Source organism: Mus caroli, chromosome 10, assembly GCF_900094665.2.
Source record: "Mus caroli chromosome 10, CAROLI_EIJ_v1.1, whole genome shotgun sequence".
Lineage (NCBI taxonomy): Eukaryota > Metazoa > Chordata > Mammalia > Rodentia > Muridae > Mus > Mus caroli.
Window position 1 is genome coordinate 39,428,952 of NC_034579.1, and position 18,539 is coordinate 39,447,490.

General features: G+C 43.3%; 2 protein-coding genes across 2 annotated transcripts in view; one reads left to right on the top strand and one right to left on the bottom strand.

Moving 5' to 3' along the window:
* Qrsl1 (glutaminyl-tRNA amidotransferase subunit QRSL1) overlaps positions 1 to 5,100 on the bottom strand; it is a 26,196-nt gene extending 21,096 nt beyond the window's left edge. The window contains exon 1 of the mRNA XM_021174674.2: positions 4,980 to 5,100. Coding sequence (XP_021030333.1) covers positions 4,980 to 5,003 — 24 coding nt within the window. The 5' untranslated portion in view covers positions 5,004 to 5,100. The remainder of the gene's footprint in view (positions 1 to 4,979) is intronic.
* Positions 5,101 to 5,181: 81 nt separating this feature from the next.
* Rtn4ip1 (reticulon 4 interacting protein 1) overlaps positions 5,182 to 18,539 on the top strand; it is a 48,245-nt gene continuing 34,887 nt past the window's right edge. Inside the window, exons 1-4 of the mRNA XM_021174364.2 lie at positions 5,182 to 5,853; positions 11,251 to 11,402; positions 13,375 to 13,443; positions 14,606 to 14,730. Of these exons, the coding sequence (XP_021030023.1) occupies positions 5,580 to 5,853; positions 11,251 to 11,402; positions 13,375 to 13,443; positions 14,606 to 14,730 (620 nt within the window). The 5' untranslated portion in view covers positions 5,182 to 5,579. The remainder of the gene's footprint in view (positions 5,854 to 11,250; positions 11,403 to 13,374; positions 13,444 to 14,605; positions 14,731 to 18,539) is intronic.

Sequence of the window (18,539 nt, forward strand, 5' to 3'; positions counted from 1 at the left end):
CCTGGTCTACAGAGTGAGTTCCAGAACAGCCAGGACTATACAGAGAAACCCTGTCTCGAAAAAAAAACCAAAAAACAAAAAACAAACAAAAAAAAAGAAAGATGGTGGATAAAGGGCTAAAATGCACGAGAAGCAGAGTTGCAGAGATAGCCCAAGAATCAAGTCTCTTGCAGAAGACTCGCTTGGTTCCCAGCACCCATACGGGCAGCTCACAACCACCTGTAACTCCAAGTCAGGGGAAGCCAATGCCTCTGTCCCCCATGCACCTGCACTCACATGAACATACCCACATATAGATGCAAACAGACATGCTCATGAGCACATGTGTCCTTCTGTATATACACACACACCAATACATACATACACACACTTAAAAATAAAATCACATCATTTAAAAAAATGCATGAGAAAGCTGGCATGTTGGTGCATGACTTTAATTCTAGCACTTGGGAGGCAGAGGCAGGTCGATCTCTGTGAGTTCAAGGCCAGCCTGGTCTACAGAGTGAGTCCAGTACAGCCAGGCTACACAGAGAAACCCTGTCTTGAAAAACAAAACAATTCCTCCTAAACCCCCCAAAACCAAACAAAACAGAAAGCCTGAGAAGTGACCAGTAAGTACCTTCTGGTTAGCAGTGAGCCCTGAGAGGAAATAAGCACTATCTGGCATTATTTGGCACGAGCTTCTGGAAGTAATAATAGGCACTTGCTGGTCAGAAAAGGACAAGCAATAAAGCAAAACTGATACTAAGCTTTCTTTGCACATAATGTGCAAAGGCACCTTCATTACCCACCTGCTCTGTGACCCTGGGGGCAGGGGGTCTGGAAAGGCGTAGAACTTAATGAGTATTTCCCAGGCCACAGGTACTGTGGCTTTGTCTCATTGGTGCACCAACAGTTAGGCATTATTACCTTTCTCGGACAAACGAAGTAACTGAAGCTCAGAGGCTGTCATTTGTGCAAAGCCACACAATACAGGATAGGGTGTCTTCATAATATACTCTCCTTTCCACTTCCGTGTCTGCTCCTGTGGCCTGTGTCCTGTGTCCTCACATCTTACAAGTATAAAGCTAAAGGTGTTTGCAGTTCGGGGAAGGGTCCACAAATGACCTGCTTTTGGCTTCTAAACATACGATCAAGGCAAAGACATCCCTAGGGCTGAGAGTTGCTTGAACAGTATGGGGAAGAGGTTTTGGAGAGGCCTCTGATGCTCATGAACAAGAAGAAGATCTTTCATGGGGAGGCTGCAAGAGGGGTCCTGGGATGGGATGGGCAGTTAGGCGTACCTTAGGGAAGAAATTCAGCGACAAGAGCTGTCTGTTGCATCTTTATAGCAAATGCAATGCTTCAGAAGTAAGGAGCTGGGGAGCCATGGGAGAGAACAGTGTGCTCTAAAACTACGGAGAAGGGAAGAGAGGACAGCAAAGACCTAGAACAAGCACACACTCAACCCCAGTGCGTTCAGATTCTTCATTTATCCAAGAAAGTTAATAATGCCTAACTGTTCATGCATTAATGAGACAAGTAAACCAACCAATGAAGGTATATAGGCAGGTCCATCCCAAGGCACAGCTGTACCAGTGAAGGTCGTGCCTGCCTTGGCTGGCCATCTGAGATGTCAAGCTGCTGTCTGACTTAGTGACCGGCAGGGCAGTCACAGTGGGTGGGGCCAGCGACCAGGTCACTTACCTGCAGTAGTGCTGCCCTTCCTTAGGGCCGTTTTTTAGGAACTCTCAGTTTGAGAAATCAGTAAGGGAATTGGAAAGTTAAGTGAGACAAAGATGCTAATTAGATGGAATGGCCTGGGCATGGAGTATGAGATGCAAATTAGACAGCCCTCCTGGGACAGAACAGCCATGCCACATCTAAATATAACTTAAAACATTTTCACTAAAAAGCGTTCTCTCCTGGAACTTCCCTGCTAATGGTAGTGGGCTCCTGGTTTTGCTCGGACCTATCTATCCTATCTATCCCATACTAGAGTCCGTGGGGAAGGAGGGGTGGGCATGTGCTCTCTTGGTCTCCTTTTCTCTTTCCCCTTCTCTCTGAAGGTCATCTAAGCATGTCTTCTGGGAGACACTCTCCCCTTTTCCTCCTGTGAGGCTCCAGTCTGCCTGGCACCGCCTTGCACGGCTGGTGGTCTCAGCACCTAGTTCACTGCCACCTTTGTGACTACTGCTGCTGCTGTCATTGTCCTGCTTCAGGTTCACAGCTAGTTGATGGCTCGTGCCTGCAATCCTAGCACTGGGAGGTGCAAGCAAGAGTACCTGAAATTTAAGGACAACCTCAAGTGGAGAGTAAGTATTGGACCAGCCTGGGCTACAGGACAGCCTGTCTCAAAACAAATCAAATCCAATCAAATCAACCAAAAGCCCCCTCAAGTTGATGCGGAATGCTAGCTGGCCTCTTCGTTCCCTGACCTTACTTGGTTGTAGCCATTTTCCATAACCTAAAACCTCCCAACTCTTAGTTGCAGCCGTTCCACATCTGCTCCTCCTTTCCCTCCTTTGCTATGCACACAGCCAGCAATGCAGCAAGGACACCAGTGCCAACCTCGAGGAAGTGGATGCCCCACTCCTTATAGAGAACAAACTTAGTAAGGCTAGCTTGGGCTACATAACAAGATTCTAACTCAAAAAAGAAAAAAAAAGGAACAAATTTGATTTTTCACTAACAGTATATGTGTGATGGCTCTTCCCAGTTGTTGACTTGACTTGACTATATCTGATATGCCACATACTATGTAAGATTTTATATATATCTCACATACAATGTACGGTAAGTGTAATTTTATATATAAATTAGCATTTATATATATTAAACTAACATATATGTCACCTTTCTTACTTATATATTGTTATATACAAATATATTAGAATATATGTATATATGTTTACATACACATACACACATATTTATATACACATATGTTAATGTAATGTATATGCACATGTGTATATGTACATACACACCTATGTTAACATAATATATATATATCACTGAAATGGTGCCAGCTGAAAAAGAAAAGACTCTCAAATGGAGACACAAAAGGGAGAGAGAAGCGGTAGGCAGGACAGGTACTCAATACTAAGGTACCAGGATCTACCCAGAGACCCCATTACGCCACACACTCTAGGCTTTAATCACACAGATCTTTCTAATTGACTCTAGTGTGGGAACCAGCTGAAGGTTAACTAAGGCCCCAGGTGATTCTGAGTGGGTGAGCAGACTGCTGTAAAGCTTGAGAGAGTTTGGCTCCAAACAAAGGCAGGCGAGCCATATTAAAGCAAGACTAAGACTTACGGTGGGACAGTATCTCAAGAGAACAGACTAGAGGGCTTAGTGAGTTGATGGACAGGGAGAGTGAAGGGTAGTGTACAGACCCACGGGTAACGGTGTGCTTCCTGGTTTTGTTCTGGCTTGGGCAATGACACCTGTTTTGTTTAGAGTGTTCTGGGCATTTGGAAGAGCCCTCCAGAAGGCCCTCACAGATATGAGCCTGGGCAGGGCTTCTTAAGCTTTGTCCACTCACAATCCTTTTGTGCTAGACAAGCTTTGCAAAGCACAAGTATAGTGAGATACAAAGTAGGTATTCAAGGCATTTATTGCTAAATCATACTTGATTTTAGAACCATTCTTTGGAGTCTAGAGTAGTGCCTCAGCAGCTAAGAGCACTGGCTGCTCTTCCACAGGCCCTGAGTTCAAATCCCAGCACCCATAAGGCAGCTCTCAACCACCTAAGACTGTAATGGCATGGGATCTGATACACTCTTCTGGTGTGCAGACATACATGCTGTCAAAATACCCATATACAATAAATAAATAAATAAAGATATTTACAAAATTATTTGGTGTACATAATTTTACTATTAAAGATGAAAGTAAACCTGCATACCGATAAATGCATAGACTTGCTTATTTTTAAGTAAAGAATTAAATCCTGGCTGTAGGTTTCCTCAATGTTTTTCATTTTTTCAGCTTACCAATATTTTGATTTGATATATGAGTGCTGAGAACACCACTTTGCATAAATATGTTGTACAAAATTGTAGGAGCATGTTTAGAGCCATATTGGGAAAGAGCTGAATAATCTCACATCAAAAATTATTTAGTGATTTTTGAATGAAACTCAAGTCAATAACTCAAACAGCCATTTTTAGAATCAAGCACCTTAATGCAACAAACTCCAGAAATGCACGCATTTCACACTTAGGGTATGACAACCTGAAAAACGGTTTAGGAAAATAGTAAAAGGTTTTGCTTTCTGTAATTAAACAATTATATTTCTACAAGTTTATAAAAGTTGCTCATACGTTAAATCCTAACACACAATACTCTCCATTCTGAGTTGAGATGTTTCGGACAGCATTTCCTGGGCAGTGCACACATACCCTACTGCAGAGAGCCGTGAGGAAGCACCGCTGGGTGCTGTAAGAAACACCTTGAACTCACAACGCGTTTGATTTTTGAATTAACTTTGCCCACTGTCTCAGGAACACTTCTCCTTCCCTTTCTAAACTGCTGTCAAATTTTCTCCTACATTTGTGGTTGCGAACACCTACAGCTTAAGTAGGTGTTCAAACACGATGTGTTAGAAATCCTAGTTTTTTTGTTTTTTTTAAAGCCACCAATTTTTTTTTGTTTGTTTGTTTGTTTCAAATTTGCATGCTACAAAACCGCCCCGTCCCTAAGCGAACACAGCAGCAACGGGACTGAGATGGCTTGTCTGAGAAACCTCTCCCTAATCGCGCGGGTTGACTGTCCTTCCACTTCACGGCTCGGGGGTTCAAACTTCTGACGTCCTGACTCCTGGGGATTGACACAGTGTGTACGGTAACAGCCTAGGTTCGAATCCCACTTCCCACTCAGGAATGTAGGCGGTCGGGGGGCGTGCCGTGCGGCGTGACCCGGGGCGACCTTGAACTTCCGAGTCCTCCAGTGTCTCAGCCCTCCCTGGTCCCCTCCTGGCCATGTCCACTCACTTCTCGGAGAGTCCGGCCCAGCATAGCCCTCGGAGTCAGCCGGTAGCACCGGGTCCCGGAACTGAGGAAGGAGTCAATCTCTGCCACCGGCGTTACATGGGCGCAGACATCTTGGCTCTTCTTTAACAACGAGCGCCTGGATTGGTCGAGTTCCGGGCGGCGGAAATGATCTCTGCACACGATTGGCTCGCGCGCAGACGACCGGAGGCGCGCGGACAGGCAAGGAGACCGCGGCCGGGGTCGCTTCGGGAATCCACCTGCCCTAGGGGTTGCAAGCCTTGTCTGCTCGTCCCGCTGAGGGAAGGAGAGCGTAAGGAAGGAATGGCCAGTGTACTGACTGGACGCCAACTGGGACATTTCTGACCTGGGAGCACAGTAGCAATTCTATTTTAATTCCGTCGCGGCTTTAGGTTGAGTTTGCTTCTGAAAGCTCCTCCCTTAATTGACCTGTGGGTTTGGCAGATTTTGGCTGAATTGAAATGTGTTAGTTTGACTTGCTTCAGGTCCTTTCTCTCTCTCCTCCGTCGCACCCTCCACCCCCGCTCCTCCTTTCTTTTTTCTTTTCTTTTTTCGAGGAAACGTTCTCCATCCCTGCTCAGGATGGAAGTCTTGAAGACCTGTGTACTTAGAAGAAGTGCTTGTGCCGCTGCCTGCTTCTGGAGAAGGACAGTTATCCCAAAGCCACCATTTAGAGGCATTAGTACTACGTCTGCGAGGAGCACTGTCATGCCCGCTTGGGTGATAGATAAATATGGAAAGAATGAAGTCCTTCGATTCACCCAGAACATGATGTTACCTATCATACATTATCCAAACGAAGTCATTATCAAAGTCCACGCTGCCAGTGTAAATCCTATAGATGTTAATATGAGAAGTAAGTTGTCCGGGTTTGTTTGGTTTTAAATCAAAATTCACTGGGCACACCGGTGTTTTGTTGTTTTTCTTTTGAAACAAGGGGTTGTTGTCTAGCCCAGGCTGGCCTCCAATTCATTGTATACCCCCTGAGTAGTCTCCACTCTGCTGCCCTCCTGCTCTGCCTCTCCAGTCCTGGGATTTAGCAGGTGTAGACCACACCTAGTTAATAGACTACGTTTAGGTTGGCTTGAAGGAGTCATGTAGGTTTCTTATTACATGTATTTATTTTGTGTTTGGGTGTGTGGAACGGGGCCCAAGTGGAGGTCAAAGGACATCTTGTGGGAGTGAGTTTCTTCCTTCTACCATGTAGGCTCTGGGCATTAAACTGACCATCAGGCTTGGTAGCAAGCACCACTATAGGCAGAGCCATCTGGTTTCTGATACTATCCCTGCAAATATTTACGAAGTTCTGTTATCACAACTGCTAAGGTATATTTTAATCTTTTATTAAATGTGTTTGTTTCCTTTCACATATGAGTTGGGACCGAGAAGTGATATCTACAGTTAATTTGCTCTGTGGTAATTTTAGGGTCCAGCACAGGTTCTAGAGTTTGGTTATGTTTCCCCATCAGTTCAGAGTCTGGGTCTATGTAATTCCTGTATCCTTCTTGCTGTCCCACGGTTCACAGCTTCTGTTATAGGCCCAGTGGACCAAGCAACGAGCAGGACTCCTGATAGGGGCACAGCATCCTCGTCATTTCTCATATCCCCATTCCCCACTCCCCACCTCCAGCTTAAATGTGTTTTCTTGCTATACACCTGCTGAAGCTGGGATAATGTTATCCTAATTTCTCTTGCTGGGTCATATTGAACAGCTTGGGGAGATCATTCCTTAAATGTATTCTTATATTCTATACTGAGGTTCTATTATAGTGGTGAACAAATTGATTTGTATTCATAAATTACTTTAATTCTGGAAAAAACTGGCAAAAATATTGTCAGTCTCGCTTATGGGAACTCATGTGTGTCTTCTGAAGATGAATATGTTCTGAGATGACCAATTCACAGGCAGGTAACTACCTAGTTGTTAAGGAAGCTGCCATGTTTAACCCTGGGTCAGTGTTCTGAAGGGCTTGTGTGGGGCCTTACAGTGGCCTTCAGTGCCTCAGCAGCAGTGCTCATGTATGACTTAGTGTAGGACAAACTTAGTTTCTGTGTTTGTATATGTGCATATGTGTATGTGTGTATATGTGTGTGTGTGTGTTGTTTGGTTACCAGTTAAGTTAAAAGTAGAAGAAAATGTTAAAATCAACTTTACTTTTTCTTCAGAAATGATATAATAGAGTAGCAATTCTCAAACTAGACTTTTAAGTCTCATTGGTCCCTAAAAAAGGACTGACTTTTAGGTAAGCTATAACCATCTTATTAGAAATTTGAACAGATGCTAAGATTTTTATTTTAAAATGAAGTAAATACAAAATTAAAACAGGAGAAAAGTATGAGCTAGCTGAGAGACAGTTACGTATGTGCAGCACTCTGTTGGGCAGTGGTTGATATAGCACAGGATTTAATTCCAAAGAGGTCTCTGGAATAGAAGAACTGTGTATGTCAGTGAGATGGCCCAGTGGGGAAAGGCACTTGCTGTCAAGCCCAAAGACCCAGGTTCAGTCCCTGTGACTTGCATGGTAGAAGGAGAGAAATCACCATTGAAAGTTGCCTGTGCCACATTTTGCTATGCCCTAAATAAATACAATTTAATAAGTTGTAAAAATAATTTTCCAAAATAATCCAGGAAATTGAGACAGTTAGTATTGTTTTATAGTTCAGTACATCTCTTTGATGCCTTTTAGGACATCTGGATTTTCATACATGGTTCTGTCTTCTGTTACACTGTTACACTGTTATTTGAAATAATGATGGAAAGGTTGCCCCATAAAGACTTGGAAAAGAAGATGCTTTTTAAAGACACATTGTTCAGATTGCAGGCATACCAGACCTGGAGAGCCTCTGGGTCTCTACTTTTGAATGTTGCATTTAGCACATTTAGTGACTTCCTAGAGCTGTGTTGGTGAGGATAGTGGCCAGTTAGCCACGTATGGCTTTGAGAAGCGCATGATGCTGGTCTGAACTGAAAGTGCAGTCACTGTAAAATACACCAGACTTCAAATACTTAGTAAGAAAAGAGTTAGATATGTCTTATCAGATTTTTATCAGAGACAGGGGCATGGCTCAGTAGTAGTAATTCCTTTGCATGGCCATGTAAGGCCCTGGGCAAGATCTCCAGCATTGACAGCAATAAACAACCATAAAACAAAAGCCAAGAAGTCTATCTTAGTTGCATGTTATCTTGATAATACTGTGGATATTTAGGTAAAGTATTCCTGAAATCACTGTTCTTTCTCTTTATCTGGAGATAAGTACTAGTAGCGTTTCTTCAGAAGAAGAAATTTAGAGAAAGATTTGGAGCCTTAAAGTGTTTGTAGCTGGAAAACTCCTGAAACTGAGGGGTAGCTCAGGTGATAGCTGCCCGACCAGAGCCCTGGTTTGAGCTCCAGCGCTGCAGAAGCAGGGTGTGGCAGTGCACACCTGCAGTCCTGGCACCGCAGAATAGAACAGGAGGATTGGAAGGCCAAGGTCATACTTTGCTACACTGCAAGTCTGAGGTTGGCCTAGCTACTCTCACAGAACAGCAGAACCGTCACCAGCAGGGAGCTCAAAGCCATCTAGGGCTGGGCCATTAAAGTGTCTCCCAAAACCAAAATAACAACAATTATACTACATTGAAAATACCTTTCCTTCACTGTCTACTTTAACTTTTTTTTTTCAGTGCTGGGGTTATTTCAGCTCTCCCCTGTAGCCTTGTGTAGATTGCTACTCCTAGCTGCATATGATTTTACTTCATTCTAAATTTTCTTATTTTTACATTGGGCTTAAAGGTAAATCTGTTTTATAAGATGTGCATATACAATTTGTGCTGTGTACAGTTGCATTTCAGTAGAAAGACCATGTCCAGATGTTTCTTGGCTGCTGTTTTGTGTAATACTGTAGCACATTTTACTTTTATCGAGTATTTTTGAGACGATCTGGTGTCTTACTACTTGCCTGGGTAATACTTTTGCAAGTTACCTTTCAGCTCCCGGCTGTGTTTTGAGACAGTATTATTGTTGTAGAAGATACCTTAAAATGGTAGCTTTGGGAGATATTTGAGTAGAAAATTATTTCCCTTGAGAAGAAAACAAGAGACACATCTATTATGACAGATAAAGATTATTTTCAGAAAAATAGCCACTACTGTTAGACATAAAACAATAAATCATAGAAATGGCAAAATCAATGAATAATTTTAAAATACTATAGCCAACATTATGCACAACACATTTTGGTTTCTTTTTTTTAGGGGGGAGGGTGGGTCAAGACAGGGTTTCTCTGTGTAGTCCTGGCTGTCCTGGAAGTCACTCTGTAGACCAGGCTGGCCTCGAACTTAGAAATCTGCCTGCCTCTGCCTCCCAAGTGCTGGGATTAAAGGTGTGCTCCACCACTGCCTGGCACATTTTGGTTTCTTTAATGGGATTAAAATCTCTGAAATTAAGGGAATCTTGGGGATTTTCTAATTTAGCCCAGTGCTGTACAAGTTATACCCTGCCAGGGAGAGGCCCTCTTATTTTTCGAGTGAAGAGTCCCTGTGGCAGACTGGCTCAGACGCTGTAGCGGTGGATGGTCTTGAACTCTTGATCTTCTTGCCTGTGTTCTATAAGCACTAAGATTCCAGCTGTGCATGTGCCACCACCCATAGCTGGCAAGACAAGTTTAAACCCCATTTTGCCACCAAACAGGTTCCATTTCTCATGGCTAGCTAGGCCTAGCTACTCTTGGTATGTAGCATGTTAGGGTTATTAAGAAAACTGTTGCAAACAACCTGAACTGTTGGCTTGGGACCTCGGAAAGGGATGGAACCTTCTTGCAAGTTTACAACTAAATTGTGACAAGGCTGAGTGTCCACTTCTGTTGTCCAAACCACAGAGGGTTTCAGTGAGTAAATTGCTATGCCTTAGTAGAGGGAAATAAATACAAGGCAGGGAAAAAGAGCCCATGTGTTTGCGAGTCTCTGTTATGTTCTGTGATGGAGTGTGATGGAGTTCAGATGGCAAATGTGGAATGCTGGTGTAAGGACCAGCAGCTTAGATTTTTCTGGCACTATTCCAGCTTTCATTTTTTTTCCATGTGACTTGATTTATTTGTTTATTTTTAATTAGAAAAACAACTTGTGCAGAGTACTCACCTGCCAGCCTTTGTCCGTATCCACCTTTCCTTGTGCTGTGTAGACTGGTTGTCACTGTCCCTCTAGGGCCAGCCTTCTGCTTGTCATCCTGATCCCATCCTTTCCCCTTCTCTGGGGCACCTGTGCTCTCCTGCATTTCTGTTTCTTGTATCGGATCATTCACACAAGCTATGACTTTATCATTAGTATTATATTCCTTTCTTCTGCCAGGGTCTGTGTTGTTATACATACTTTGTTTAGAATTTTCCTTAGCTGCTTTTGATCTTACTTGAAAACAGCATTAAATATTTTCAAGAGCCTTCCTTTAGCTCTCAGAACTCCACTGGAATAGCTAGGCACAGCTGTTACTCGGGATAATTATTGCAGATAGAGTAGTTAATTTATTTGAACCAAAATAATGGTTTCAGTTTTATTTATCTGTTATCAGTATAAATATCCTTACAAACAAGATGTGGGTTTGCATGTAGTACCACACGTCTTTAATGCTAACACTGGGGAGGCAGAGTTGGACAGATCTCTGTGAGGCTTGCTTGGTCTACATAGCAAGTCCAGGTCAACCCAAGGCTATATAGTAAGACTGTCTCAAAAAAAAAAAAAAAACTAACCAATGCTTCCATCTCCATCCCCCACCCCAAAATATAATGCAGTCGACCTGATCAGACATGCCTCTTTTCCACTAAAATTCTTTCCACTTACTCAAAAATCATTATTCTAGATCGATTTTTAGGAGGTGCTAACTAGAATTCAAACCATGACTTCTTTCTAACCTGACCATGTTTCTTACCTACATCTAGTGTGAGTAGCAAGTATTAATGTGCACAGGTTCTTTATAACTTGTGAACATTTTTCCTCTTTACCAGGCTTAGTACCAAATTAAAACTATTTGTGTTTATTGTTAAGAAAATTATACAAACACAGTGATACTTACCTGTAATCCCAGCATTCAGGCTGAGACAGGAGGGTCCATGTAGGACCAGCCTGTGTTACATAGCAAGATCCTGTCTAAAAACTTAAAAGAGTTTGCAAATGAGTGAATACATGGAGATACCATCATATATATAAAACTGTAGTGTACGTATAGTATTTAAGACCCTCTGGATCCTTCCCTGTAAGACACAGATAAACTGTATTTTGTAGGTGGTTATGGAGCCACAGCCCTAAATATGAAGCGTGATCCCCTGCATATGAAAACGAAAGGAGAAGAGTTTCCTCTGACTCTGGGTCGGGATGTCTCTGGTGTGGTGATGGAGTGTGGGCTTGATGTGAAGTATTTCCAGCCTGGAGATGAGGTGAGTCAGCCTCTTAACTTACTGTCTCTTGCCTCCCTCCCCCTCTCCTCTCTCATACCTTCCCATCACTCTCTTCTCCCCTTCTCCTCCCCTTCCCCGTTTCTGCCTCTTTTCCTCCCTCCCCTCCCTTTTCTTTCATTTTTGGAGACTGGTTTTTGTGTAAGCTAGGCTGATCTCAACTTGTTACATAGGTGAGTGTCTTAGTTACATTTCTGTTGTCCCAAGGAGATGCCATGACCAAGGAACTCTTAGGAAGTGTTTAATTGGGGCTTGCTTATAGTTTGAGAGGGTCAGTCCATGGTTGTCCATGCAGGCAGCCATGATGCTAGAGAGGTAGCTGAGAATTGTTACCTACTGATCCAGGAGGCATTGGGCCTAGCATGGGCTTTTGACCTCAGGGACACAACTCTATCAAGGACATATCTATTCCAACAAGGTCACTCCTTCTGATCCTCCCAAACAGCTCATCCACTGAGCATGCAAATATACGAGCCTATGGGGTCATTCTCCTTCAAACCACCACAGCAAGGGTGTTCTTGAACTTACAGGTCTGCTGTGTCTGTGTCCCAAAGGCCAGGTTTACTGGCATGCACCACTATATCCAGCTCCCTTACTCTTACTCTTCATTCCTTTTTTAAGTGTGCAATTTTCATCCTAACATACGTACATATATATTTATTTATACATACCATTCACAACATACATATAACACACACTCACATGTATATGTGTTTAGAGACAAGGTTTCTTTTTTATGTAATAGCCCTGACTATCCTGTTACTTATTACATAAACCAGGCTGGCTTTGAACTCACAGAGATCCGATTGCCTCTGCCTCCTAAGTGGTGGGATTAAAGGTGCGCACTGCCACATCCAGCTTCTACTTCTTTAATGTTTAAATAATTTTTAGACTGGCTAGAGCTGGCCTTGAACTTGCTTTGTAGCTGAGGGTGGCGTTGTGCTCCTGCTCCTGCTCTTCCTCCTAAGTACTGAGATTGCAGGTATGTGCAGTTCCTCTGGCTCATTCTACATCCTTTGCAAATAGACTGCTACCTCTGACCGATTGCTTCTTAGCATGTGTACCAACTGACCTCTGGCTGGAACACTTTTGTTTCTTGTTTTGTTTTGCTTGAGACAGGGTCTTGCTAGCTTGGAGCACACCGTGTAGCCCAGGCATGTCTCGCACTTGTGGCTGTGCCTTGACCTCCTCAGTACTACAGTTATTGTGTGAGCCACTGTGCCCATGCTCAGCTTGTATTTGAGCTTTCTAAATTCAGTCCTTAAGAATTGGAAGACTTTAAAACAGGTAGGGCTAGGACTGCCTGCTTTATTTTGTTGAGTCTTTAAGTGATAGTTTCTACCTTATGGGTTAGCTGCTTTTGAGAGAACTAAGTTCTAATATAACATATAAGCTATAATGTTCTGTGAGTTGTCACTTTGGACATTTTTGCCAAGACATAGGAGAGAGCTAATAATAATAGCCATGTGGTTCCTTTTCACAGAGATCAGTTCCTGTAAGTCAGCACAGCCAGGTCAGGTTGCAGGTGAGGAAGCCTTGCTATGAAGCCAGCTGGTGGTGCAGTTCACCTGTAATCGCAGCACTAGGGAGTCCAAGATGAGAAGATTCGAGTTTGTGGTCACTCTGGGCTACCCAATGAGATTGGTCTCAAAAATATATATATATAGGTAACTAGAAGCGGAGAGCCACAGTTAGTAAGTGGCCGAGCCAGTCCTCAAGCCCCAGAAGAGCCTTGCTGAGTGTGGCAGGATATTTATGTAGGTGCTTCCAGTGTGGTTTGAATTGATAACTCCTGAATCATACTCAACAAAACATTTGTATCATGTTAAACTTAACTTTTTTTACACTGGAGCCCCCATCTCCCCTCCTCTGGGTAGCTGTGTTTTAGGGTCTTCGTGCTTAGCTTTGCTCAGAAATTTCTAATCTAATAAAGCTGTCTGTCTGTGTGTTTCAGGTCTGGGCTGCAGTTCCTCCTTGGAAGCAAGGCACTCTCTCAGAATTTGTTGTGGTCAGTGGGAATGAGGTAACTAACACATTGTCTGCTGAAATGCATAGCTGTATAAGAAAGACTGGCAGGTGTCTCTAGAGTCTCTGGTGGCTTTTCAGATTAGCTTCATGTTTTAGAGAGAGCTAAAATAAAGAATAGGAAACTTTGGAAGGCTGAGAAATATTTGGTGTTTCTGTTAGCACTGCCTGCGAGAGCAGCCATCTTCATCCCATAGAGCAGAGACTTGGACGGAGATTTGGAGGCCGGCCAGTTTCTTCCCTCCACCCAGTATGAACCACATGCATCCAAGGGAGAGGTGTGGAGGTATCAAGCTGTTTAGAATAGCGGTAGACGTTTAATCAAATAGAGTCAAGGGGCCTAGATTTAAGTAGAGGGGAAGGGTTAATATTGAGGAAATTGGCCACGGAGGAAGCCTGGAGGAGGAGTTAGGAGGAGTTACTAGGGTAGGAGTGTTGCGGCCCGCCCGCGGTCCACAACACGAACGGTTCACTGAGAATGGCAGTTCCCTGCAAAGAGAGGAAACTAGTCGGGGCGGAAGAAACAATGGAGTCAAGACAACATTTCTGATCAAGGCTCAATTTAATATTTCCAGACACTCAGTTTATAAAGGAAGGGGGAGGGAACCCAATTTCCCGCCAAGTAACTCAGGGTCCAGTAGCAGGACGAACACGTGTGTGCCTCCAGACGGCAAAGGCAGGTTCCAGCAGTAGGTAGGCATGGCAGGACGAATGAGCCGGTAGCTCCACCCTNGAGCAGGCAGGTTCCAGGCTGGGGGGAAGGGAGACCACATAGGAGAAAGTCTAGAAAATTACTTTCCAGAAAACAGGAAGGAAGCAGTTAATCTCACTAATTAAAATGTGTTTATCAGGACTTGAAGTTGATTTGAATTTAACTCTGGGTATATAGCTGGGTCTGAACCCCATATATGGTCTTTTAAAATAAACAGTGAAGTATCTACATCCAATAACGTAGCCTGCAAAACATTACTGAGCCTCTAGGATGCTGCTTGGAGACTGTTGAGACTAGCTTTGGAGTAGGGTGTGCAGTAAACCCTGAACCCAGAGTGGTTTACGAAGTTCTCTGCCAATTCTTGCTTCCCTGTGAGGTTAAATGTGCTTGGCTGTCTATGTAGGCTTGTAAGTTCCTGCTTAGCTGTGACTGTTTTCTTTCAATGTAGGTTTCACACAAGCCCAAATCGCTCACTCATACTCAAGCTGCCTCTTTGCCATATGTGGCTCTCACGGCCTGGTCTGCCATAAACAAGGTCGGCGGCCTGAGTGACAAGAACTGCAAGGGGAAGCGGTAAGTGGCCGGTGGCCATCTCTGTGGTTCTTTACAGCAGATGTGCTCGTGCTGAGATTACTCTTACCTGCATAAGCAGTCATGCTAGTGCTTGCTCCCTTTGACTGTAAAGCCTCGTTCTCAGCAGAGTCAGGTGGGGATTACAAGATGAATAGTTGGGCTCTCTAGGGGTCGGTCTCCTATTTTAGGGCATTTAAACTTTTTTCTTTACATACATGTGTACTGTATGTATGCCTGTGAATTTATGTGCACCAGATGCATGCAGGTGCCTTGGCCAGAAGAAGGCATTAGATCTTTCAGACCTGGAGTTACAGGAGCCACCCAGTGTGTCCCCTAAAAGGGAGCCTGTGTCCTCTGCAAGAGGTGATCATAACAGTTGACCCATCTCTTGAACCCTGGGAAAAATTTTTCTATGTGAACCTCCTGAGACAAGGCTCAGCTTTTGTGAGGCTCCTAGAAAGGGTGAGGGCCTTCTGCTATGTGTAAAGATCGTGCCAAGATGAGAGTTTTGCTTTCTACCTTGGCCTGGGCTTACTCACAAGTTTATAGATGTTAATGAGCTTACAAACCACTTTTGAATATTCTTGAATTCCTTTTGAGATTGCTTCTGATGCTCTGGTGACTAGAATAGAGGCTTGCTTAGGTCAGCTGTGAAGCAGTGACAGTCTTGGGCTCACTTGTCCTCGTCATGCATGGTGACACCTTCTACCATTCCCATCGCCTGTGTTAGCCAGGATCTGAGACGGCGAGTTCAGGAGAGTGAGGTGTCCCGAGAGAGCAGGAGGGAGGTCTCACAGGCATGTAACTTTCATTTCAGCGTATTGTTAGATTTGTTAGCTTTGTCATAAGTTACAAGGCTTTATTTATGATTTTATCCAATTTATAAACCTTATCATGGCTCTGTATGCATAGAACGAGCAGCGTGCAAGGAGCCTGTAGTACAGGTGACCACAGAGGCTCTGAAATGGACCCCTGTGGAGCAGGGACCTTAGCTTCCCAGGCATCTATTCTGCTGCTTCATAGCTGGGTAACCTAGTCAGTCATTTTTCTGAGTTTTGTTTTAAAGATCAAATGAGATTATACATGTAAAACTGGTGACACTCAGTAAGTGGTGGCTTCTGCTATTAACAAGGACATAATAGTGTAGTTAGTATTTAGAAAGTTGACATAGGGACCGGAGAACTGGCTCAGCAGAGGTCAGGTCGGCCCTTGGACCATGAACAAAGGAGAGAACACAGCCCTCCTCCAGGAATGTTAAATGTTAACATTATTTAACATAACTGTTAGTTTATGTTAATTTAACATACATGTTAAAAAGTTCTTTTACAAAGAAAGTTGACAGTGAAAATCATGATTTTGTTTATTGGTTGGTTGATAGGAAAGTAGGTATTCTGGACCAGACAGACACTGACAGGAGGGGAAGAGCTGTAGGTAATGCTGGAATAAAATAACACAGTTGTTGTTGGTGGTTTTACTATGTTTGTCTGTGTATGTGGTGTGCACTATCAGAGGGCAATGTGCTGCTTCCCTCCTCCTGCCGCGTGGGCCCCCAAATGGAACTCAGGTCCCCAGGCTCGGTGGCAGGTGACTTTACTCACTGATCCCTCTCCCAAGCCCCACAGTTCTTTTCTTTATTTCTTATTACAGATAAAGCCCATGCTACTCTGCTTTCCCATTCTAAAATATTACACTTTAATGTGGGGCAATAAAGCATCGAATTTGTACATATCTAGGCTTTATTTCTGAAAGCATTTTGAAGGCTGTTTGTCAGATGAGGCACAGCTGTGCATCTCAGAATTAAAGGCAAATACTTTTTTCTAAAGGCCAGCCTTCTCTCTTTCTTTAGTCAACACTTGATTCCATATATATTTATCTGTACTTTTTTTAATAGATGACATGAAATAGCAAAAACATAAGTAATCTGTGTAAACAAATTTTCTACAACTTCAGGAATCTTGTTTGGATTTGTGATCAGATCCATGGTAATTATATTTTTTCAAAGAATAGATAAAAATCTTTATAAATAAGGTAATTTAACAACAACATGGTAAATTAATAATTTGTAAACATATATAAAATTTCATATACTATATCATATCCCTTATACCAAAAATCCCTTATATTTGCCTGTGTTTGTTCTTTGTATATGTCTTTTTTTTTTATTGTATATTTTCTTTATTTACATTTCAAATGTTTTCCCCTTTCCAGGTTTCCCTTTTGGAAACCTGATATCCCATCTCCCCTCCCCCTGCCTCTATGAGGGTGCTCCCTCACTCACCCACCCACTCCCATCTGCCCACCTTGGCATTCCCCTACATCAAACACCTTAGGCCCAGGGACTTCTCCTCCCACTGAGGTCCAACAAGGCCATCTTCTGCCACCTATGTGGCCAGTGCCAAAGCCAGCCTTCTTTTTCCAGTTGTCCTGGGTTATCTGTTTTGAAGTTGCCATTTTGGTCAAACCCGGTTTAGACTGAATAGATTTGCTCCCAGGCTGTGTTCCTTACTAACCTGTAGAGACCTTGCAGGTGATTAACCTATATTGGAAGGGTTACTGTTTTGATTCCTTTCCCTTACGATCCCTGGGCTCTCTGTGTCTGCGGCTGTGTGCGTGGTATGGTGCAGACCTCTTGATTCTTTGGCTGGTTCAGGGCTCTCTGAGCATATTTTAGTATACTGTAAAAAAACAATGAAGGGACAGTGTCTTAGGGTTTCATTACTGTGAAGAGACACCATGACCAAGGCAACTCTTATAAAAGACAAATTTAGTTGGGGCTGGCTTACAGGTTTAGAGGTTCAGTCCATTGTCATCATAGCAGGAAGCATGGCAATATCCAGGCAGGCATGGTGCTGGAGGAGCTGAGAGTTTTACATCTTGATCTGAAGGCAGCAGGCAGAGACTGTATACCACACTGGGGATAGCTTGAACATATAAGTCCTTAAGCCCACCCCCACAGGGACACACTTCCTCCAACAAGGGCACACCTACTTCAACAAGTCACACCTAATAGTGCCACTCCGTAAGGTTTAAGCATTCAGACACATGAGTGTGTGGGAGCCACACCTCTTTATCCTACCACAGACAGAAATCTAGCTGCTTTCCCAGCTGCTGCTCATTCGTGGGTAATTCTTTGGCTTACTGTTACTGTCTGTTAAAGCCTAGTGCTGGGAATCAGAGCCCTGGGGTCTATCTCTTCTCTGCTGTAACCTCACCAAATATGCTGTTTGTGGTCTCTTTGCTCTTTCCTCTGAATGTCCGAACATAAGATCCGAAGTTGTGAGAAGAGCTTTGAGAAGTGGGATACGTTTAAGTCTTTTAAGGTCATTACAGATTCTAAAAATTTAAACAATTTAAATTATATTTTATTTAACTTACTTTGTGTGTGGGAGTACAAGCATATACCACAGTGTGGATATGGAGTTCAGAGGACAATGTTTGGAACTTGGTTCTTGTAACACATAGGTTCTGCCAACAAACTCGGTTTTTCAGACTTAGCAAATACCTTAATCCAGTGATTCATCGTGCCAGGCCCAAGGCCATTAAATAAAGGATATTAGATTGGGTCTGTTAATTGATGTAGCCCGGGTGAAAACTAAACTGGAGTGCGGTTCCTTGAGGAGCCTCAGTAATTCACATCAGGGACTTCTTTTCATGTGCACAGAGGGCCTGGTATCTCACTCCCTTCCCCTTCTAGAACAAAATACTACAAAGAGGTAGTTTATAAACAACAGAAATGTATTCCTCACATTGCTAAAGTCTAGAAAGGCCAAGATCAAAGAACTAGCAGTCTTGATTCGATGTTTGAAGGG